Source organism: Pollicipes pollicipes, unplaced genomic scaffold (genome assembly GCF_011947565.3).
Source record: "Pollicipes pollicipes isolate AB1234 unplaced genomic scaffold, Ppol_2.1 Scaffold_4002;HRSCAF=4701_pilon_pilon_pilon, whole genome shotgun sequence".
Taxonomy (NCBI): Eukaryota; Metazoa; Arthropoda; class Thecostraca; order Pollicipedomorpha; family Pollicipedidae; genus Pollicipes; species Pollicipes pollicipes.
In genome coordinates, this window is record NW_023596420.1 from 12,055,255 (window position 1) to 12,078,846 (window position 23,592).

At 48.9% G+C, this 23,592-nt stretch overlaps 3 protein-coding genes across 3 annotated transcripts; all 3 read right to left on the reverse strand.

The window, feature by feature from the left end:
- Positions 1–8,233: 8,233 nt before the first annotated feature.
- Positions 8,234–9,395, reverse strand: LOC119093066 (uncharacterized). The gene is made up of 2 exons (XM_037215955.1): positions 9,319–9,395; positions 8,234–9,030 (listed from the first exon to the last, which is right to left on the reverse strand). Exon 2 carries the CDS (start codon positions 9,026–9,028, stop codon positions 8,402–8,404), a length of 627 nt encoding a protein of 208 aa, XP_037071850.1. The 5' UTR covers positions 9,029–9,030; positions 9,319–9,395; the 3' UTR covers positions 8,234–8,401.
- A 5,246-nt stretch (positions 9,396–14,641) lies between these two features.
- Positions 14,642–15,822, reverse strand: LOC119093766 (uncharacterized). Its single transcript, XM_037216774.1, has 2 exons — positions 15,746–15,822; positions 14,642–15,463 (listed from the first exon to the last, which is right to left on the reverse strand). The coding sequence occupies exon 2, from the start codon at positions 15,459–15,461 to the stop codon at positions 14,835–14,837; it is 627 nt and encodes a 208-aa protein (XP_037072669.1). The 5' UTR covers positions 15,462–15,463; positions 15,746–15,822; the 3' UTR covers positions 14,642–14,834.
- Positions 15,823–19,643: 3,821 nt separating this feature from the next.
- On the reverse strand, positions 19,644–20,659 carry LOC119093745 (uncharacterized). Its single transcript, XM_037216751.1, has 2 exons — positions 20,583–20,659; positions 19,644–20,294 (listed from the first exon to the last, which is right to left on the reverse strand). Exon 2 carries the CDS (start codon positions 20,290–20,292, stop codon positions 19,666–19,668), a length of 627 nt encoding a protein of 208 aa, XP_037072646.1. The 5' UTR covers positions 20,293–20,294; positions 20,583–20,659; the 3' UTR covers positions 19,644–19,665.
- Between the last annotated feature and the right edge of the window lie 2,933 nt (positions 20,660–23,592).

Below are 23,592 nucleotides of genomic sequence, written 5' to 3' on the forward strand. Positions count from 1 at the left end.
TCCGCCTGGCCGCCGCGTCACAGCGCAAAACCCCCGGACCGGTCAGCCGCCGTCTCAGTTTCGGAGGAATCTCCGGATTGGAGGTTCCACAGCGGTGTCTTCTGCACGGAAGGGGCGCTGCGCTAGATGACGCCATCCGTGTCGCGGGCGTGCATCGCGTGCCGGCCGTGTAAGGAGCAATTGATACTTGGAAGTAGCCAGGGACTTTGCGAGTATTCCTCTTTTCTGTTGAATGGTCAAATAGGTTAACAACGGTCTCAGTGACATTACAACTGACTTCCAGTTGTGTCTATCAACTTTGTCAGGTCAGCAATCACCCATCTGTCACATGCAGCGTCTATGGGGTTTTGATTTATCGCCTGTCAGATTTATCGGTTTGCTTAAGGGAGAGCACACTATCGAAGATATTACATAAGTCCGAAGCCTTGACGTGACCGTCAGTTTCTTTCTGGGGTCACTTTTAAGCGTAGCAGCCTGCACAGCACCTTCCGGTTTTCAGAGGCTCACATATTTTATGCTGTTTTGCGGCTCGCTAAGTGGGTAGAGCAGCCCGAGCTGTTGCTGGGGCCCACACAAATAACGCACTGAGACACTCGATACTCTTGACAGGGGTGAAAAACTGCCTTTCCTGTCAACGACGAAATTTGGAACTGTCTAAGTTGTCACCTGGAACCAAATCTTTCAGAAATTGCTTCAAAATAATTCTTAATTTAGTGCAAATGAGCTCCCAAAACCCAAGTGTTTGATGTTCATATACCTCGTTGCATTTAATTTGTCTTCGTTTTTGGTGGTTTATCCCATTTGCCGGGCAGCAAGCACTGAATGATAATTGAGACGAAATTAATAGAATTATCTGATAAAGACGTGCTTAACATAACCACCTAAAGGAGTGTTTTGCTTGTCGGTTTGGGGGGAGGGGAGGTTGGATTGTGCCTCCTAACCAGGGATGTAGTTGTTTCCAAGTCAAGTTATCACTTTTTATACATTATTTTTTAGTTATAATAATTTGTGTGGATTCAGCCTACCCCCGCAATTAATTTTGAAAAATCACATCCCTGCTCCCGGCTGTGAAAAAAGCGCGTCAAACCTGGGGAGAAACTGTTCTAAGTGCATTTTGGAGGCAGGCTCAGCCATTTTTCTTCCTGCACTTCATGCCCCTTCCCCTCCCTTTCCCATCCTCACGTATTTTGCAAAAATACATCCCTGTAGCCCTACATTCACAGATAACATGGTTCTACAAGCATCTGAAACAATATCACTTCGGGTTTTGTAACGTCATCGCGCAATCAGCTGGAAGCGTTGGTGACCTTTATTATTTCCGTGTTATCATTTCGCATTATCATGGCCGGTGCAGAGCTCGCACTTACTGGCATTGCCCCAATTACGTAGAGCGAAAGGCATACACTATTGGCATCAACGGTTGAAATTTTGTTTTAAACATCTCTCGCACCCTCATTTAGTTTTGTATGCAATATGGGGACAATTAAAACGTTTACCTCACGCCTGTCCACCGATCAGTACGCTAAGGCTGAGGTGCAATGGACAATGCGACAGGTCTACACCAGCGATGCTCGGCCTTTTACCTCAAAGCCGCCATTTCTTTCAGCAGCAGGAAGCTCCGGATTAATCCCTGACATGTTCCGCTCCGACGACGTCCGTCTACTTTTGAAGCTACAGCTCAAGTATCCACAAACAACAATCCTCCTAGATCGGCAGGGCTTTTTAACGCCATTACCTTAAAAACTGACGATTAGCTGCGTTCTTCCAGCCAGTCAGCTTCTCATGACATGAGCGCAACCAACAGCAGCCCACAGCCTTGCGCTGAACCCAACGCAACACCGTATGGTGAGCAACCGAGCCCATCTGTCTTAAGTGGCGCGACGATTTAAAACGCTGCACGGCAAACTGATCATGTTCGCCGCAAGATGCTGTGGCCAGCCAAGATTCTTGTGACTAGTAATCAACCTAGTTATTTGGTATTCTTTGCTGTTTAGTGTGTGATAGAATCTTTGGATGAAAAATCCGTGAAAAACACTGATCTGAGGGCTCTTGGAAAAGCACTCTGACACCACTTATCTATGACATCAGCGCATATATAGTTTGTGGTGTTTCCGTCACTTGCTACAAACTTTCCCGACTGAAGCTACTCTGCTTGGCAGCATTTTATGACTCAACTTGCTCATACAGCGAAACGTTAACGCTTCGACATGTGCTCTACACAAGCTAACGTTGAAAGCGTTAGCGAGTACAGACCAACATTAAGCTTTGGGTTTCGGCTAGCTAGGATGTCCTGTTGTTATATGTTCTGCTCTGTCGAAATTTGTCCTCATTTTCGCAACTTTGTCGCCAATCGATCTGCAAAAATGTTAGCATTTGTCACTGATTATATCCGGTAAATCAGAAGCTTTTTTCACTCATGGCTCAGGAACCCTCCACACTGATTTGCTCCAGAGCTCGCTCGCTCTAAGGGCCCTCTACTATTGACGGGAGCCTCTTTGTCGGCCTGCCGCGGTACGCTCGATAGCTCAATTGCTGTCCCCATTGATCTTGCGTTTTCCCATTTTATCGGAGGGCCTAGCCCTTTGACGGGGACCTGAATGTTCATCGAACGGAGCACGCTCCAGCGCTCCGGGGCACTCCACATAGTCGTGAGCTCCGCTGATGAAGTCAGCAAGATGTTACTCTGCTGCCGAGAGCCACACCATTGCTTGCGGGCGCCAGTGCGTTTCGCCTGCTCTTGTGTACGCCTGTATGGGCCCGGACAAATCACTTCAGGCACACAAGTCCAAGATCTACACGATGGCACTTTCCCTTGGCGCCTTGGCTTTAGAGCAGCAATTGGATATACGCCTAAAATTTGTACGCGCAATTGTCGAATATGGTTCTACGCGCTGTCGACGTGGTATGCGTAACTTCCGTTGGTTATTGAACTCGTGACGCTTGTGATGCACGCGCATCACGCCCTTAACACATGGTGAATGCCAGGATGTTTTGTACACTCTCATAACAGCCCAAACCAAGGCTCTGCATTAGACATCAGTCATCAGCTGATCACATCAACTAGCCAGCTAACCGTAAATAACCTCAGTATCAGGTGTTTTGCTTGATTTTGATGGCATTTACCAGCCAAAATTTGTTCATTTTATCAGATTTTCTCCGCGACACTTAACCTCCAAATGGCATGATTCACCGTGACCTGGAGAAAAATTGCTCCATGTATGTACATACGTAGCACGCCTAGTTTTCTAGAGCCATGCACAGTGAGATAAGCTCCTATATTCCGATTAGCATACATAAGAATCTTTAAATTGAATGCCCAGAATAAGGTATTTTGGAGGGGGTCCCAAACTCCAGGGGGCCTGCAATGTTGTGTGTCCCTCCCCCTCTTCTTAACGACATCCCGGATCCCCCTTGGGGTGTAACACTTAGAGCTCATGCGACTTGGGGTCTTGGTCACTCTCCTCTTTCATTGTTAATCGTTGGACAATGACAGCAATACATTACATACGAATAATGTAGTCCAAAGGGTGAACATATTGCATTATGTATGGAAACAGGCGGTGAAACTAAGCGGAATAGGGGAGGACATTGGTCCTATGGGGTGAATTGGTCCTGGCCCTCCCCGTGTTAAGGCGTACCATCACCTGTCACTTTCCCCTCCAACCCCTGCCCCTCCCCACAGACACAAGTGGCGGCTCGCGGTTTCGGAAACATCTGAGGTACAGTTCAAGTGTAGCACCACGCGGTCTTATATGCATTCATGATTGATCAATCATCGGCGCCACTTCGCGTCTCTTTAAGGGGTCATGCCCTCCTCCGTTAATCTTAAGATACCTTCGCCAATAGCACGTGAGACCCATTGCTGAAAACATTGGAGAGGTATTCCGGAAAAATTCAGATGTCCTTTATCCTCTTAAGATAAGTTTGACCTCCTAAGCCATTTTCACGAGACTCCATTACCGGCATCAGTGCATTCTGCGGCCCGATCCACAAAGTAGACTTAATTCATGCTTTTCGCAATGGGTCGCAACTGACCACAGACACCGGATAATATTTCGCATCGAATGAGTCTAATTGCTCCTATATCAGTTCAACTAACAATGCTAGGTGCATTTGCAATTACCAAGATGCTTCTGAAAGGCTGTTTTATCTAACCTTCTCCCACAATTCGTTCAAAGCCGATGGGCTTCTTGCCTGTCTGTTTGCCACAGCTGAGCCGGACGCGGTCACAAGTCGCCACATCGGGACGGGACGGCTCCGCCACAAACCACGGCAACTTCTGTCGAAGTTCGCAATTTGAGTTTCGTATATTGTGGTTTGTTTTTGTGTACGGAAAACGTCATCCAAAAATATCAAAGAAAGTGCTTCACATTTGTATCGCGTTTTGAACCGAAATAGCCATCTTGGAGATCATTCGGTGCGGTTCATAACCCTGTCCTTTTAACACCTAAACCCCTCGGAGCTTCTGACTTACACGCCCGTGAAGGTGTGCACACTATGTTTGGATTTTGGAAATACTGTTTCAAGGTCACCCAAGCACTCCTGACGCCATAATAGCGTCATTCAAATCCTGCCATTTAGTTAGCCGCACGGCGATCAATGCCAATCAGAATATAACTCTTTCGAGTCGTCGATATCTGGCGTTCATAAGCATACTTTCCAGATATGAGTGCCATCTATTGGTCCTCAATAAATATTGTGCAAGGTACGATGACGTAATCGAACAATGACGTATTGAGAAGCTTATTTACTCAGTACGGAAATTGTGTTGTCTAGAGCAACCTTTTCTACTTCAAAATATACCAATAGTTATGAGGTTATTTTCAATCATGTCTGATGCCTGCTTCAGTATCTTCGAGTGTGGAACATTCCCTGAGAAACTATTCCACATTTGCACGGGGCTTAGGCCTGAAATAGGCATTCTGAAGATCATTCAGTGCATTTCAAAGTCCTGACGTTCCCAAGACCTGAAGCGCTCTATTTTTTAGCATCACGCCCGCAAAGATGTGCAAGCTATTTCGTGCGAATTATTTAAAGGCTATTCAGACATGCATTTCGTCATACCAACGCCGTTCAAACACTGCCACCCCACGGGCCAGGGGGCGTTTAAGGTCAGAAACAATGGTATTGTCCAGTCGTTGAGATCTGGCTCCCGTGAGCGCAATTTCCAAATATAAATGATGTCAGTTGACTCTCAAACGATTTTGAGCGAGCTGTGCGAGCTGTAAGCATGTAGCACGTTTTGAGCTACATGATGTGGTATGCTATATATATATATATATATATATATATATATATATATATATATATATACAATAAACCGCACTATTACATGAAACATAATAGGCTGCGCTATGATACGTTATACAATATAAGAAGCTGGACGTGGCTTCTTCGCTGTGCAAATACAAAAGCGCGATAAATAATTGGCAATTCCACACGTCTGGTTTGACTGTACCTCAACGCCATACAAACGTTTCATGACGCGATCGAACACTGACGCATTGAGGAGCATATCTACTAAATATATAATGTTTTGTACTGAGCAGTCTTTTCCGCTTAAAAGTATGCTCATAGTTGGGGTGAGGTTATCAAATCATATCTGGTGCTTGCTTCATTATCTTCAAATGTGGAACATTCCCTTTAAATGTTATCATTTGTTTGCTGTGATGAGCGTACAAAACAACAAACTGTTGGCAGTTTTTTGTCCTTATTCTCGGTGCTGGTAATCAAAACCTTGTTTCAGGCAGCCTTTAGTAGACCCGTGCATTGGGTGCAACACATGAGAACCAATATACTCGGTATGATTATGGCTTTCGTGCGATGCTTGCGGCACCTGGTGCTCGTGGTAAGTAATTTTCCAGCCTGATACTCGGTAAACCTATCGTAACTTTCCGGCTTAGACGCTTGTATTTCGTGCAGCCCCCAGCGCATGATCGAGTATCGAGCGACAGGATGTGCGAATTCGAGGTGCTCATCACTTTGATGTCTTCCAATAATAGTTACTGCATATATTCAGTATTTTTTAATCACGCATCAAAGGGTGTGTTCACAGCACACCGTACATACTTTGTTCCAAGTGACGCCATATACAATCTTCGCCAAACGTGTTGGCAGTGTCGCCCGTATTCCGTTTGCACTTTCGTAGCATTCAACACAATAACTGCGCATGCAAGACAGCACGTTTGCCAACACAACGCGAGCATCATCAGGCAAAAAGCAAGTACACTATGAAGTTTTTGACACTTTCACTGAAAGCAGATTTACTCCACGCTAGCGGGTAAACACGCCAACTGCAGGTTCTGGGAGGAAACATCCCAAACAAACACCCCACCAGCCACAAAGGCGGTGCATGCAGGATATATTGCCACCAGTATCTGTCCATCAAACCAAGAGAAAACTGGCGCTTGCCTGAGAGGCTGTTTCTTGCGCACTTCAGAATGTGCGTTGCGCATAATGATAACAGTAACCGTAACTCATAAAACATACTCTGAAAGCACCTGCTCCGTTTAAGAACCACCCGCACAATACACAAAGTGGCGACCTTAAGCAGGATGACGCAACATTGGCGCGGGAAGCTTACCTCCGAGCCGCGGATAGGTTTAAGATAGCGCGGATAATAGATCGAGTGACTATTGTTGATGGTGACAAAGTAACCGTTGCTTACCCTCATCCTCACGTGTCTCGGACACCGATACTCTCCCGGGAGGAGTAAATTAGAGACGTACTCACGGTCCTGCAGTAAGGCGGCAGTGAAACGGCTTCGCCGAAAGGCACAAGCGCCTTACTCTTCTAAGATCGATGTGCCTGTGGAGTAGCCAAATTGTAACCCCGAAAAAAATTATTGTCATTATTAAATTCCCCTGACTGAGTAGTAAACTATATTGAAAATCGTTAGCAGGCGAGTGAATAATGCATTACCCATCAGCGATTAATTGCTTTGCGGACATAAGGGTATTTTTACCCTCACTGCACGCGACACAGTCATAATGCAAATGCCATAAAAGTGCGCGCAGTTACACGCAATCCTCCACCCCTAGAGCTACTCATTTTTTGTTGTTTATTTTTTGATAAATGTATTCAGAATGGTTTGCATGGGTGACCTCAGATTCAGAGTACCTGCTAAGCATAGCTTGTTTCGTGTACCCCGAACCCACTACCCAAGCGTGCAGTCCAGTTCAACAGATAAGTTTGCCGCCGCCCTTTCGCCAGACAGGAATGCGGAGGGTTTTACGTGCCGCACAATGCTGCGGCACAGCCGCCCCGGGCCTCTTCGGCCAGTTGCCTTTCCATTTCAGTCGGATCAAGCAATGCGCCCACTCTGGGACTCCTGCCCAGTGCCGCTGGATTACGAGTCCAGCATCCTTCCCCTTGACCACGGAGGCGACATAAAGTAACTCATAAAGTATATTAGTCCCAATTTACAATTTTTAGCACAATTTCCAATGGTTATGGCGAAGTCGTATTACCGTATACACATTCCTAAAAATGGGTGGAAACTCAAAGGTTCTCAAATCTAGATCGATATGTGCTTTGCCTGAGAAACTGTACCTGACAGCCAACACTGGAGCATCACATGCAAATAAATGCTCTCAAAAAGGGAGAGAAAGAACACGGATAAACAAATGAACAATCTATCCAAACAGGAAGATTTCTTGCTGAACCTGACCCGTTCTGTATACCGGAGCACTCATATACATGTGATACTCCAGCATGACTTCAATTACCATCGTGGGTGCATTAATGGACCATGAAAGAACCACAGGCGGACGGCACTGCCCGTGCGCTATTTAATACGGCGCCCTCAAGAGTAGGGTCTAGGGCCCAGATATCGCTAGCTTTTGAAGATTGTGTACTTCTTCGTCCCATGACGGTGTCTGCTACACCGAGTCGTACGACGCACGCCATCAAAACCAGGTGTACACACAAGTAAAGTGAAAAGGATACTTCAGACCCGTACCTTGAGGCGGCGACCTATGTCCAGACTGAAGGCGCGGGATTTACTCGTTCGTTTGGATGCTAACGTGAACGCAAAAAAGAAATAGTGTGCTATATGAAGATACTTTTGTACGGTCTTGCGCTGGCAGAGTACAAAAGGTAAGTCAGTGTTATGAAGTCATACCACATGTTTGGCGACGCCATCTCGAGCGACGTCCTCCTTGGAAACGCCTTGTGACGCACTGTCGAACAGCGCCTTGCAAAGGCTTGTCAGTCCTCATCATCATTTGTCATGTCACATCCTCAATTTGTATTGCACGTCGTGTCTTCATCTTTGGGGGTAATACTTGACAGCCATTAACAACACACATTATCGACATTAAGCGAGCCATGGAAGTCCATCCCTGTTCTCAAACCGTGACGAACATTGAGCTATGACTCACGACCTTATGATGCGGTGCCTTCAGCGTCCGGTGTTCTGCACCGAGACAGCGCCCGTGTCGGACGTCTCAGAGACGCCATCGACCGTCTCCGTTCGCTGGTTGTTGGCGTTGGCCACGCTCACGCTGCTGCCACTGCCGTGCACGCTGCCGTCGGCGTTGGACGTGACGGACGTGACGCGGGTGAAGCCGTTGACGCCATCGGACGTGCCGGTCGTCACCGAGCCGTCGGCGGAGCCGGACGCCGCGCCGCCGAGCAGCAGCGCCGGCTTGAACAGCGACGGCCGCTGGAACAGACCGCCGACCGGCAGCAGCACGGCGCCGTTGCTGTCCTGCACCGAGACGGCATTCGTGTCGGAGGTCCGCTGCACGCCCAGCGCGCTCTCGGAGCGACGCGTGTCGGCGTTGGCCGTGTTGGTGCTGCTGCTGCCCAGACCGTTGGCCTGGCCGCGAACGCTGGAGACGGCCGAGTCGATCTGGTCTCGTCCGAACGCCGTCTCCGAGACACCGGAGGTGACGGAGCCGTCGGCCTGGCCGGAGGCGTCGCCGCCGACGAACACTGGACGGAACAGCTGCGGCCGCTTGAAGAGGCGCCTACCGTCGGCCGCCGACAGGACGGCGAGCGTGGCCAGCACGGCGAAATACTTCATGGCTGAGAAAGGAGGGACGCCAGTGTTATTGGATACCAGGCAGAGGCGTTACGGATACAAAAAGTGGAATTCCGAATGGCGATGTGCACAATTGTAACTGAGGGCAGCAACTTGCACAATTTCAAACATGGACCCGTAATAACGCATACTGCGTACACATCGTGTATGAACGAAGCATTCAAAGAGGTCGATATGACGTGATGCAGCTGCAATGATCGGAGACTTCACCCTTCAGCTGCGTATGCAGGTGTTTGTCTGTTAATCTGTTGGGAACGGGGAGTCATACATACCTGATATTCTGCAAGCAGCTGCTAGCGTCGTTGATGCGGCTGGATGCCAGAGGTGTGTGATGGCTTGGCAGTGCAGACTGCTGTTTTATATGCAGACGGTGGTTGTGTGTAGTTACGCCTGTGACTCAGACAGTACTCCTGGCTGCAGAAACGCTCGCTCAATGCCTGCCAGGTGGAAATCCCACGCACGCTCGTTGGTTCCCAGACGTTCGCGACTACTGGAAGTTGACCATTGCCGCCAGCTGCGAACGCTGTTGGAAAACCCCAGGGAAGCCCAAAGTGTCGTCAAGTTCTAAAATCGGCTGGGGGTGGGGGAGTGGGTGGTGAGGGGTATGGATGAGGGTGCGGGGGATGGCGGTGGTGATGGATAAAATTGGCCCGTTTAACCTCTAAACACTTTCCCCAGATTTCGACCACGTTGTTCACCGCCAGCAATGTCAACTATCTTCTAAACAATTGGTTGATTCCAGAATTGTTTTCTTTGAGAGAAATAATACTCCTTTAGAAATCAATATCCAGTTGCATTTTTGTGAACAGCTTAGAATGGGGCGCATTTTACCAAATAAGAAACCTCTCAGTAAATCAACCAGTCTTGATGCACAATGGCAGATGTCTGACGCGTACGGGCAGGAGACCATGGTACATGTTTCGTTTTCACTGCTAGGATGCACTTGGTGAAAGTGACACTGATCTTGCACACCTTCTCAACAAACGGGTCGATAACTTGGGAGACAGAGTACGTAGAGGCTAGCAACTCGACGGGTGACCGATGGCCGTATTCAAATTTAATTCGACCAGTGCTTTGACACGCAATACAAGTTGAAATAGGCAAGAAAGTCTTTGACTCTTATGTCTGAAATAGTGAGTATTCAGTACGGTAGGGGGTAATGGTTAGATGACATTGCCAAGAAAGGATTGTTAACTCAGAAAACCTGGCGTTTGGGAGCTATGGTCAAGTCCAGAGTTTTTTTGTTGTTGCAAATATCTATGAACACCACCATTGTATTTGTCTAACTGAAGAGTACGCCGCACAAAATGTGTTGATTCCTCTCCTTTATACAATTGTCGTGGTGCATCCTTGTGGCAAGCATACGGTCAAACTGGCACTTTGTTTAGTACATGTGAAAATATGTACGTCGCGTTTCAATGCTGACAACAGCTGCATCGTTGGGCCTAAGAATCAAACGCACAGGTTCCAGCTTGAAAAGAAAAACACACAGCACCATCATCATGCAAATACCGTAACTGCGCATGCAATTACACTTTAACCCCAAAGCTATGTAGAAGTTCATTTAGTCACAATTTTCGATGTTTCGCACTTTTCGATGACTGCGACAAAGGCATGTTACCTGGTGTTTGCGCGTTCATAAAAAAATGCATGAAGACTTAGTATCCAAAAACCAGCACAGAATGTGTTTTGCTTAAGACGATATAATTGACAGTCAAAACTCGAGTATCGCATACAAATGAATGCTCTCGTATAGAGGACAGGAACAGTGCGGATAAGGAAATGGGCAGTCTATCCAAACAGGAAGACTTCCTGCTGAACCTAACCCCTCCCGCACACCGGGGCATTCATTTGAATGTGATACTCCAGCTTTGACTTCCAAATATAAAATATTAAACGGGGCATATGCCGCGCTGCAGTTGGGTAGTCTGGATCTCCATATCTTGATAACTAACGTCCTGTGCTAAAAATGGTTCATAGGGATAAAACGCTAATATTGTTGCGTGAGAAAGTCAGAAGCTCATAATGTCAACAGCTCACAATGTTCGCAGTTTTCATGCTCACACCTAATGTTTACTGTACATAATGTTCACAGATCCCGACGTGTACAGTTCTTAATGTTCGAAGCTCTCGGTTCATAACGTTCACAGTTGGTCCCGTACACGTCCGCCAGGGAGAGAAGTTCCTGATGCGAGAGAGGCGGCGCGAAGTTCTGTGACGTCATTTCCTCGGATTTGGTAAGCAGTTCATCACCATCGTTGGAAACCAAATGGTTCGCGACCGACTGTGACTCCCGAAGCCCGGCTCCGAATAAAGCCGACTGGAAAGAGGCCGATTCTGAATAGGAGGGCTGATAAAATCTAGTGAAATATACGTAGCTGGCATGAGGTAGATCAAAACCAGTCCTACCTGAATCAGGCACGACCCTGCATGAAACCGCCAGTCGTGTCCGTGGCTGTACGTAGGCAGTCACGTGACAGGCGGTACTGGGCGGAACTGGCGTGCATCAAGCAAGAGCATCGTGGCGTGGACCCGAGCCGCAATAGCTCGGCGTGTATTCACTCGGACATCATGGGAAGGTCTGGGTCATGATAGCTGTGCCATGTATACGGCTGCGACTTTGAAAGGCATAACAATGCGAACAGAATTTTTCCGCCTAAGTAGTGAAGTAAGTGGTTCGAACGGCGTGGAACCATGAAACATGCAAGACAGATACGCAGAAACCATTTTCACAGTGGTTGAAATGCTCAGTAATACTCATTCGATCCTGTTGGCCGTATATCTATATTCAATTGCTTTCTTTCTATGCTCCATACATCCTGTTCCATAACGAGTCTTACTTATGCGCATGTTGTAGAGGTGAGGTACCAGCAATATCTGCGGCAAGGCAGATAGCACTGCCAGCACTAGGTTCCCTGTGCACTTTCCCCACCCCATGGCAGAGGGTTGTCTTGGTAGTAGGAGCCGCCACTCTACGAGAGGATTAAAAGCCAGGGTCGGGTGGCTGCATGCATATCATCTGACCTTTGCCTAAGATCAGCTGCGGTCGTGCTAATGCACAGGACAAATATGCAGGTGCGCATTAGCAACATGGCGCTGAAGTCGTTCGATGGAAGTTTCAACAGAAACTAGACCAATGTGCGTAGTGACGTTGGTTGGTTCCTATCAAGAGACTAGTTTCGGCGGACAAGACGTGCCACGCCGGGTGTGTTCTCTCTGCCATCAATTCCCTTTGGTGGCAGCTACCTCAACAAAAGCAGGCCATTTCCGCGGCGGGTGGAAAGGCCTCAGGACGAGTTTATGCTGGCCACACGTTCGTGTCGCACATCAATGTCGGACAGCATGTTTGCCATACGGCTCACAGGAACAAACCGCGCAAATATACTCCGGGAAAATATGCAGTATCTCGCCACTAGGTATTTCTTAGTTGCCTCCTCGCGTCTGCCTAGACATCCGTCCCCCTGAAAAGCATGGCAACGAAACCAGCATAGAAGCAATGCGCCGGAATGTATCGTTTTCACATGGAATTACCCTAGTAGGTGCATTAGCGGAATGTGTGTAAACCACAGACCGACGGCGTTGTCCATGCGCTATTTAGAATAGTGCTCGCAAGAGTAGGGTCTCGGGCCCAGACTCTCAAGCTCCCGAAGATTTTGCACTTGTCGTCCGATTAAGGGTTACACCGAGTTACCCTTACGACTTACGACTCTGTTACACCGAGTCGTACGTCGAACGTCACACACGCCAGGCAGGCTGGTGCGCGGCAGTGAAGTGAAAGGGATACCTCATACCCGTGCTCGGGGGCGGCGGCCTATATCCCGGCGGAAGGCGCTGCATCTCCCCTACGCGCTTTGTCGTTGAAAGCATATTGTGTTAAACAGATGCTTAAAACATGCGACATACAGTGACCTATGTTAATATAAATTCGTAGCAGCTGTTATATGGAAGATGCATACATAAATAGTACATCATGATATAAAATGGGATAGCAATGGTTGGGTATATTTTTATTTCGTTAACCAGCCAGATCTGCGAGAACAGTTGCTCGACTCATTAGTTAACATAGCTGACTGACGAGCGAAGGTCTCTGACAGCTGCAACCACGAGACACAAAAATAGCTCTTATTCCGCAAAAGAACAGCATAAAGCCTGAGCTCAGTGGTGACCTAGTTCCTCGGTGGTCGGCACGTTACCCGCTTCCGTCTTAGCAACCGGGCGACGTCTTCCTTGAAAACGCCTTGTGACACGCTGTCAAACAACGCACAACAAAGGCTCGTCAGTTTCATATTCTCGATTTCTATTTGAAACATGCAAGACAACTACGCAGAAACTATTTTCACAGCAGTTGACATGTTCAGCCATATTATTTGGTCATCTTATACTTATATCTATATTCAATTGGTTGTTTCTTTGCTCCATACCTCCTGCTCCGTAAGCAAGTCTTACTTATGCGGATGTTGTAGAGGTAAGATGTCAGGAATATTGGCGGCAAGGTAAGTGGCCGTCCAACAATAGGTTCCCTCTGCCCTTTCCCAGCTCCATGGCTTGGGTTGTCTTGATGCTAAGAGACGCAACTCTACAAAAATATGAAAAGCCGGTGATGGGTCCCTGTCTGCATACAACCTGGCCTTTACCTGAGACCAGCTGCAGTCCTGTTATCGCACAGGAAAAATAAGGTGTCTATTAGCAGCAGGACGCTGAAGTCGCTTGGTGCAAGCTCCAACAGAAACTAGCTCAATGTGCGTAATGCCGCTGGGCAACTCTCATGAAGCGACAATTTTCGGCGAGCAAACCGCACCAAGCTGGGTACTCCCCTGTCTGCCAAGAAATTCCTTCGGTGGCACCTACCTTAACAAAGGCAGGCCATCTCCACAGTGGATTGAAGAACTTCTCGACAAGCTCTATGTTGGCCACATGTGCGTGTCGGACATCCATTTCGAACTGCATGATTATCATGCAGCACACATCAACAAATCATGCAAGTATAATCCGGTAAAACGCACAATACTTCTAGGTGTCTTCAGCTTCTCTCTTCTGTCTAGATGTTCATCCCCAGCCCCTCCGAAAAAGGCATAGAAACAGAACCAGGATAAATACGATGCATGGGAATGCATTGTTTTCGCGTGGAATTACCATTGTGGGTGCATTAATGGACCATGAAAGAACCACAGGCGGACGGCACTGCCCGTGCGCTGTTTAATACGGCGCCCTCAAGAGTAGGGTCTAGGGCCCAGATATCGCTAGCTTTTGAAGATTGTGTACTTCTTCGTCCCATGACGGTGTCTGCTACACCGAGTCGCACGACGCACGCCATCAAAACCAGGTGTGCACACAAGTGAAGTGAAAAGGGTACTTCAGACCCGTACCTTGAGGCGGCGACCTACGTCCAGACTGAAGGCGCGGGATTTACTAGTTCGCTTGGATGCTAACGTGAACGCAACAAAGAAATAGTGTGCTATATGAAGATACTTTTGTACTGTCTTGCGCTGGCAGAGTACAAAAGGAAAGTCAGTGTTATGAAGTCATACCACATGTTTGGCGACGCCATCTCGAGCGACGTCTTCCTTGGAAACACCTTGTGACGCACTGTCGAACAACGCCTTGCAAAGGCTTGTCAGTCTCACATCCTCAATTTGTATTGCACGTCGTGTCTTCATCTTTGGGGGTAATACTTGAAAGCCATTAACAACACACATTATCAACAGCAAACGAGCCATGGGAGTCCATCCCTCTTCTCAAACCGCGACGAACATTGAGCAATGACTCACGACCATATGATGCAGTGCGTTTAGCGTCCGGTGTTCTGCACCGAGACAGCGCCCGTGTCGGACGTCTCAGAGACGCCATCGACCGTCTCCGTGCGCTGGTTGCTGGCGTTGGCCACGCTCACGCTGCTGCCACTGCCGTGCACGCTGCCGTCGGCGTTGGACGTGACGGACGTGACGCGGGTGAAGCCGTTGACGCCATCGGACGTGCCGGTCGTCACCGAGCCGTCGGCGGAGCCGGACGCCGCGCCGCCGGGCAGCAGCGCCGGCTTGAACAGCGACGGCCGCTGGAACAGACCGCCGACCGGCAGCAGCACGGCGCCGTTGCTGTCCTGCACCGAGACGGCATTCGTGTCGGAGGTCCGCTGCACGCCCAGCGCGCTCTCGGAGCGACGCGTGTCGGCGTTGGCCGTGTTGGTGCTGCTGCTGCCCAGACCGTTGGCCTGGCCGCGAACGCTGGAGACGGCCGAGTCGATCTGGTCTCGTCCGAACGCCGTCTCCGAGACACCGGAGGTGACGGAGCCGTCGGCCTGGCCGGAGGCGTCGCCGCCGACGAACACTGGACGGAACAGCTGCGGCCGCTTGAAGAGGCGCCTACCGTCGGCCGCCGACAGGACGGCGAGCGTGGCCAGCACGGCGAAATACTTCATGGCTGAGAAAGGAGGGACGCCAGTGTTACTGGATACCAGGCAGAGGCGTTACGGATACAAAAAGTGGAACTCCGAATGGCGATGTGCACAATTGTAACTGAGGGCAGCAACTTGCACAATTTCAAACATGCACCCGTTATACCACACTACGTACACATCGTGTATGAACGAAGCATTCAAAGAGGTTGATTTGACGTGATGCAGCTGCAATGATCGGAGACTTCACCCTTCAGCTGCGTATGCAGGTGTTTGTTAATCTGTTGGGAACGGGGAGTCATACATACCTGATATTCTGCAAGCAGCTGCTAGCGTCGTTGATGCGGCTGGATGCCAGAGGTGTGTGATGGCTTGGCAGTGCAGACTGCTGTTTTATATGCAGACGGTGGTTGTGTGTAGTTACGCCTGTGACTCAGACGACACCTCTGGCTGCAGAAACGCTCGCTCAATGCCTGCCTAGGTGGAAATCCCACGCACGCTCGTTGGTTCCCAGACGTTCGCGACTACTGGAAGTTGACAGTTAACGCCAGCTGCGAACGCTGTTGGAAAACCCCAGGGAAGCCCAAAGTGTCGTCAAGTTCTAAAATCGGCTGGGGGTGGGGGAGTGGGTGGTGAGGGGTATGGATGGGGGTGCGGGGGATGGCGGTGGTGATGGATAAAATTGGCCCGTTCAACCTCTAAACACTTTCCCCAGATTTCGACCACGTTGTTCACCGCCAGCAATGTCAAATATCTTCTAAACAATTGGTTGATTCCAGAATTATTTTCTTTCAGAGAAATAATACTCCTTTAGAAATCAATATCCAGTTGCATTTTTGTGAACAGCTTAGAATGGGGCGCATTTTACCAAATAAGAAACCTCTCAGTAAATCAACCAGTCTTGATGCACAATGGCAGATGTCTGACGCGAACGGGCAGGAGACCATGGTACATGTTTCGTTTGCACTGCTAGGATGCACTTGGTGAAAGTGACACTGATCTTGCACACCTTCTCAACAAACGGGTCGATAACTTGGGAGACAGAGTACGTAGAGGCTAGCAACTCGACGGGTGACCGATGGCCGTATTCAAATTTAATTCGACCAGTGCTTTAACACGCAATAAAAGTTGAAATAGGCAAGAAAGTCTTTGACTCTTATGTCTGAAATAGTGAGTATTCAGTACGGTAGGGGGTAATGGTTAGATGACATTGCCAAGAAAGGATTGTTCACTCAGAACACCTGGCGTTTGGGAGCTATGGCCAAGTCCAGAGTTTTTTTGTTGTTGCAAATATCTATGAACACCACCCTTGTATTTGTCTCACTGAAGAGTACGCCGCACAAAATGTGTTGATTCCTCTCCTCTATACAATTCTTGTGGTGCATCCTTGTGGCAAGCATACGGCCAAACTAGCACTTTTTTTTAGTACATGTGAAAATATATACACCGCGTTTCAATGCTGACAACAGCTGCATCGTTGGGCCTAAAAATCACACGCACAGTTTTCAGCTTGAAAAGAAAAACACACAACACCATCATCATGCAAATACCGTAACTGCGCATGCAATTACACTTTAACCCCAAAGCTATGTAGAAGTTCATTTAGTCACCATTTTCGATGTTTCGCACTTTTCGATGACTGTGACAAAGGCATGTTACCGGGTGCTTGCGCGTTCATGAAAAAAATGCATGAAGACTTAGCATCCAAAAACCAGCACAGAATGTGTTTTGCTTAAGACGATATAATTGACAGTCTCACTCGAGCATCGCATACAAATGAATGCTCCCGTATAGAGGACATGAACAGTGCGGATAAGGAAATGGGCAGTCTATCCAAACATGAAGACTTCCTGCTGAACCTAACCCCTCCCGCACACCGGGGCATTCATTTGAATGTGATACTCCAGCTTTGACTTCCAAATATAAAATATTGAACGGGGCATATGCCGCGCTGCAGTTGGGTAGTCTGGATCTCCATATCTTGATAACTAACGTCCTGTGCTAGAAATGGTTCATAGGGATAAGATGCTAATATTGTCGTTGCGTGATGAAGTCAGAAGCTCATAATGTCAACAGCTCACAATGTTCACAGTTTTTATGCTCACACCTAACGTTTATTGTACCTAATGTTCACGGATCCCGACGTGCACACTTCTTAATGTTCGCAACTCTCGGTTCATAGCGTTCACAGTTGGTCCCGTACACGTCCGCCAGGGAGAGAAGTTCCTGATGCGAGAGAGGCGGCGCGGAGTTCTGTGACGTCATTTCCTCGGATTTGGTAAGCAGTTCATCACCATCGTTGGAAACCAAATGGTTCGCGACCGACTGTGACTCCCGAAGCCCGGCTCCGAATAAAGCCGACTGGAAAGAGACCGATTCTGAATAAGAGGGCTGAAAAATCTAGTGAAATATACGTAGCTGGCATGGGGTAGATCAAAACCAGTCCTACATGAATCAAGCACGACCTTGCATGAAACCGCCTGCCGTGTCCGCGGCTGCACGTAGGCAGCCACGTGACAGGCGGTATTGGCCGGAACTGGTGTGCAACAAGCAAGAGCATCGTGGCGTGGACTCGAGCCGTAATAGCTCGGCGTGTATTCACTCGGACATCAGGGGAAGGTCTGGGTCATGATAGCTGTGCCATGTATGGGGCGCGACTTTGGAAGGTGCAGTCATGCGAACAAAATTGTTTGGCCTAGCTAGTGAAGCGGTAATTCGAACGGTGTGGAACCATGAAACATGCAAGACAGCTACGCAGAAGCCATTTTCACAGTGGTTGAAAGGTTCAGCCATGTTAACTTGGTCCTCTTGTACTTACATCTATATTTAATTGGTAGTTTCTTTGCTCCACATCCCCTGCTCTGCATTACTTATGCGGATGTTGGAGAGGTGAGATGCCAGGAATATTGGCGGCAAGGTCCTCCAGCAATAGGCTCCCTCTTCCCTTTCCCAGCTCCATTGTTTGGAGTTGTCTTGATGCTAAGAGACGCAACTCTACAAAAAGATGAAAAGCCGGTGATGGGTCCCTGTCTGCATGCATCCTGGCCTTTACCTGAGACCAGCTGCAGTCCTGTTACTGCGCAGGACAAATATGTCGGTGTCTGTTAGCAGCATGACGTTAAAGTCGCTTGGTGCAAGCTCCAACAGAAACTAGCTCAATGTGCGTAATGCCGCTGGGCAACCCTCATGAAGCGACAATTTTCGGCGAGCAAAATGCACCAAGCTGGGTATTCCCCTGTCTGTCAAGAAATTCCTTTGGTGGCACCTACCTTAACAAAGGCAGGCCATTTCTACAGTGGATCGAAGAACCTCTCGACAAGCTCTATGTTGGCCACGTGTGTGTGTCGGACATCCATTTCGAACTGCATGATTATCATGCAGCACACATCAACAAATCATGCAAATATAATCCGGTAAAACGCACAATACTTCTAGGTGTCTTCAGCTTCTCTCTTCTGTCTAGATGTTCATCCCCAGCCTCTCTGAAAAAGGCGTAGAAACAGAACCAGGATGAAAACAGTGCATCGGAATGCATTGTTTCCGCATGGATTTACCATCCCGGGTGCATTAATGGACCATGAAAGAACCACAGGCGGACGGCACTGCCCGTGCGCTATTTAATACGGCGCCCTCAAGAGTAGGGTCTAGGGCCCAGATATCGCTAGCTTTTGAAGATTGTGTACTTCTTCGTCCCATGACGGTGTCTGCTACACCGAGTCGCACGACGCACGCCATCAAAACCAGGTGTGCACACAAGTGAAGTGAAAAGGGTACTTCAGACCCGTACCTTGAGGCGGCGACCTACGTCCAGACTGAAGGCGCGGGATTTACTAGTTCGCTTGGATGCTAACGTGAACGCAACAAAGAAATAGTGTGCTATATGAAGATACTTTTGTACTGTCTTGCGCTGGCAGAGTACAAAAGGTAAGTCAGTGTTATGAAGTCATACCACATGTTTGGCGACGCCATCTCGAGCGACGTCTTCCTTGGAAACGCCTTGTGACGCACTGTCGAACAGCGCCTTGCAAAGGCTTGTCAGTCCTCATCATCATTTGTCATGTCACATCCTCAATTTGTATTGCACGTCGTGTCTTCATCTTTGGGGGTAATACTTGACAGCCATTAACAACACACATTATCGACATTAAGCGAGCCATGGAAGTCCATCCCTGTTCTCAAACCGTGACGAACATTGAGGTATGACTCACGACCTTATGATGCGGTGCCTTCAGCGTCCGGTGTTCTGCACCGAGACAGCGCCCGTGTCGGACGTCTCAGAGACGCCATCGACCGTCTCCGTTCGCTGGTTGTTGGCGTTGGCCACGCTCACGCTGCTGCCACTGCCGTGCACGCTGCCGTCGGCGTTGGACGTGACGGACGTGACGCGGGTGAAGCCGTTGACGCCATCGGACGTGCCGGTCGTCACCGAGCCGTCGGCGGAGCCGGACGCCGCGCCGCCGAGCAGCAGCGCCGGCTTGAACAGCGACGGCCGCTGGAACAGACCGCCGACCGGCAGCAGCACGGCGCCGTTGCTGTCCTGCACCGAGACGGCATTCGTGTCGGAGGTCCGCTGCACGCCCAGCGCGCTCTCGGAGCGACGCGTGTCGGCGTTGGCCGTGTTGGTGCTGCTGCTGCCCAGACCGTTGGCCTGGCCGCGAACGCTGGAGACGGCCGAGTCGATCTGGTCTCGTCCGAACGCCGTCTCCGAGACACCGGAGGTGACGGAGCCGTCGGCCTGGCCGGAGGCGTCGCCGCCGACGAACACTGGACGGAACAGCTGCGGCCGCTTGAAGAGGCGCCTACCGTCGGCCGCCGACAGGACGGCGAGCGTGGCCAGCACGGCGAAATACTTCATGGCTGAGAAAGGAGGGACGCCAGTGTTATTGGATACCAGGCAGAGGCGTTACGGATACAAAAAGTGGAATTCCGAATGGCGATGTGCACAATTGTAACTGAGGGCAGCAACTTGCACAATTTCAAACATGGACCCGTAATAACGCATACTGCGTACACATCGTGTATGAACGAAGCATTCAAAGAGGTCGATATGACGTGATGCAGCTGCAATGATCGGAGACTTCACCCTTCAGCTGCGTATGCAGGTGTTTGTCTGTTAATCTGTTGGGAACGGGGAGTCATACATACCTGATATTCTGCAAGCAGCTGCTAGCGTCGTTGATGCGGCTGGATGCCAGAGGTGTGTGATGGCTTGGCAGTGCAGACTGCTGTTTTATATGCAGACGGTGGTTGTGTGTAGTTACGCCTGTGACTCAGACAGTACTCCTGGCTGCAGAAACGCTCGCTCAATGCCTGCCAGGTGGAAATCCCACGCACGCTCGTTGGTTCCCAGACGTTCGCGACTACTGGAAGTTGACCATTGCCGCCAGCTGCGAACGCTGTTGGAAAACCCCAGGGAAGCCCAAAGTGTCGTCAAGTTCTAAAATCAACTGGGGGTGGGGGAGTGGGTGGTGAGGGGTATGGATGAGGGTGCGGGGGATGGCGGTGGTGATGGATAAAATTGGCCCGTTCAACCTCTAAACACTTTCCCCAGATTTCGACCACGTTGTTCACCGCCAGCAATGTCAACTATCTTCTAAACAATTGGTTGATTCCAGAATTGTGTTCTTTGAGAGAAATAATACTCCTTTAGAAATCAATATCCAGTTGCATTTTTGTTAACAGCTTAGAATGGGGCGCATTTTACCAAATAAGAAACATCTCAGTAAATCAACCAGTCTTGATGCACAATGGCAGATGTCTGACGCGTACGGGCAGGAGACCATGGTACATGTTTCGTTTTCACTGCTAGGATGCACTTGGTGAAAGTGACACTGATCTTGCACACCTTCTCAACAAACGGGTCGATAACTTGGGAGACAGAGTACGTAGAGGCTAGCAACTCGACGGGTGACCGATGGCCGTATTCAAATTTAATTCGACCAGTGCTTTGACACGCAATACAAGTTGAAATAGGCAAGAAAGTCTTTGACTCTTATGTCTGAAATAGTGAGTATTCAGTACGGTAGGGGGTAATGGTTAGATGACATTGCCAAGAAAGGATTGTTAACTCAGAAAACCTGGCGTTTGGGAGCTATGGTCAAGTCCAGAGTTTTTTTGTTGTTGCAAATATCTATGGACACCACCATTGTATTTGTCTAACTGAAGAGTACGCCGCACAAAATGTGTTGATTCCTCTCCTTTATACAATTGTCGTGGTGCATCCTTGTGGCAAGCATACGGTCAAACTGGCACTTTGTTTAGTACATGTGAAAATATGTACGTCGCGTTTCAATGCTGACAACAGCTGCATCGTTGGGCCTAAGAATCAAACGCACAGGTTCCAGCTTGAAAAGAAAAACACACAGCACCATCATCATGCAAATACCGTAACTGCGCATGCAATTACACTTTAACCCCAAAGCTATGTAGAAGTTCATTTAGTCACAATTTTCGATGTTTCGCACTTTTCGATGACTGCGACAAAGGCATGTTACCTGGTGTTTGCGCGTTCATAAAAAAATGCATGAAGACTTAGTATCCAAAAACCAGCACAGAATGTGTTTTGCTTAAGACGATATAATTGACAGTCAAAACTCGAGTATCGCATACAAATGAATGCTCTCGTATAGAGGACAGGAACAGTGCGGATAAGGAAATGGGCAGTCTATCCAAACAGGAAGACTTCCTGCTGAACCTAACCCCTCCCGCACACCGGGGCATTCATTTGAATGTGATACTCCAGCTTTGACTTCCAAATATAAAATATTAAACGGGGCATATGCCGCGCTGCAGTTGGGTAGTCTGGATCTCCATATCTTGATAACTAACGTCCTGTGCTAAAAATGGTTCATAGGGATAAAACGCTAATATTGTTGCGTGAGAAAGTCAGAAGCTCATAATGTCAACAGCTCACAATGTTCGCAGTTTTCATGCTCACACCTAATGTTTACTGTACATAATGTTCACAGATCCCGACGTGTACAGTTCTTAATGTTCGAAGCTCTCGGTTCATAACGTTCACAGTTGGTCCCGTACACGTCCGCCAGGGAGAGAAGTTCCTGATGCGAGAGAGGCGGCGCGAAGTTCTGTGACGTCATTTCCTCGGATTTGGTAAGCAGTTCATCACCATCGTTGGAAACCAAATGGTTCGCGACCGACTGTGACTCCCGAAGCCCGGCTCCGAATAAAGCCAACTGGAAAGAGGCCGATTCTGAATAGGAGGGCTGATAAAATCTAGTGAAATATACGTAGCTGGCATGGGGTAGATCAAAACCAGTCCTACCTGAATCAGGCACGACCCTGCATGAAACCGCCAGTCGTGTCCGCGGCTGCACGTAGGCAGCCACGTGACAGGCGGTACTGGGCGGAACTGGCGTGCATCAAGCAAGAGCATCGTGGCGTGGACCCGAGCCGCAATAGCTCGGCGTGTATTCACTCGGACATCATGGGAAGGTCTGGGTCATGATAGCTGTGCCATGTATACGGCTGCGACTTTGAAAGGCATAACAATGCGAACAGAATTTTTCCGCCTAAGTAGTGAAGTAAGTGGTTCGAACGGCGTGGAACCATGAAACATGCAAGACAGATACGCAGAAACCATTTTCACAGTGGTTGAAATGCTCAGTAATACTCATTCGATCCTGTTGGCCGTATATCTATATTCAATTGCTTTCTTTCTATGCTCCATACATCCTGTTCCATAACGAGTCTTACTTATGCGCATGTTGTAGAGGTGAGGTACCAGCAATATCTGCGGCAAGGCAGATAGCACTGCCAGCACTAGGTTCCCTGTGCACTTTCCCCACCCCATGGCAGAGGGTTGTCTTGGTAGTAGGAGCCGCCACTCTACGAGAGGATTAAAAGCCAGGGTCGGGTGCCTGCATGCATATCATCTGACCTTTGCCTAAGATCAGCTGCGGTCGTGCTAATGCACAGGACAAATATGCAGGTGCGCATTAGCAACATGGCGCTGAAGTCGTTCGATGGAAGTTTCAACAGAAACTAGACCAATGTGCGTAGTGACGTTGGTTGGTTCCTATCAAGAGACTAGTTTCGGCGGACAAGACGTGCCACGCCGGGTGTGTTCTCTCTGCCATCAATTCCCTTTGGTGGCAGCTACCTCAACAAAAGCAGGCCATTTCCGCGGCGGGTGGAA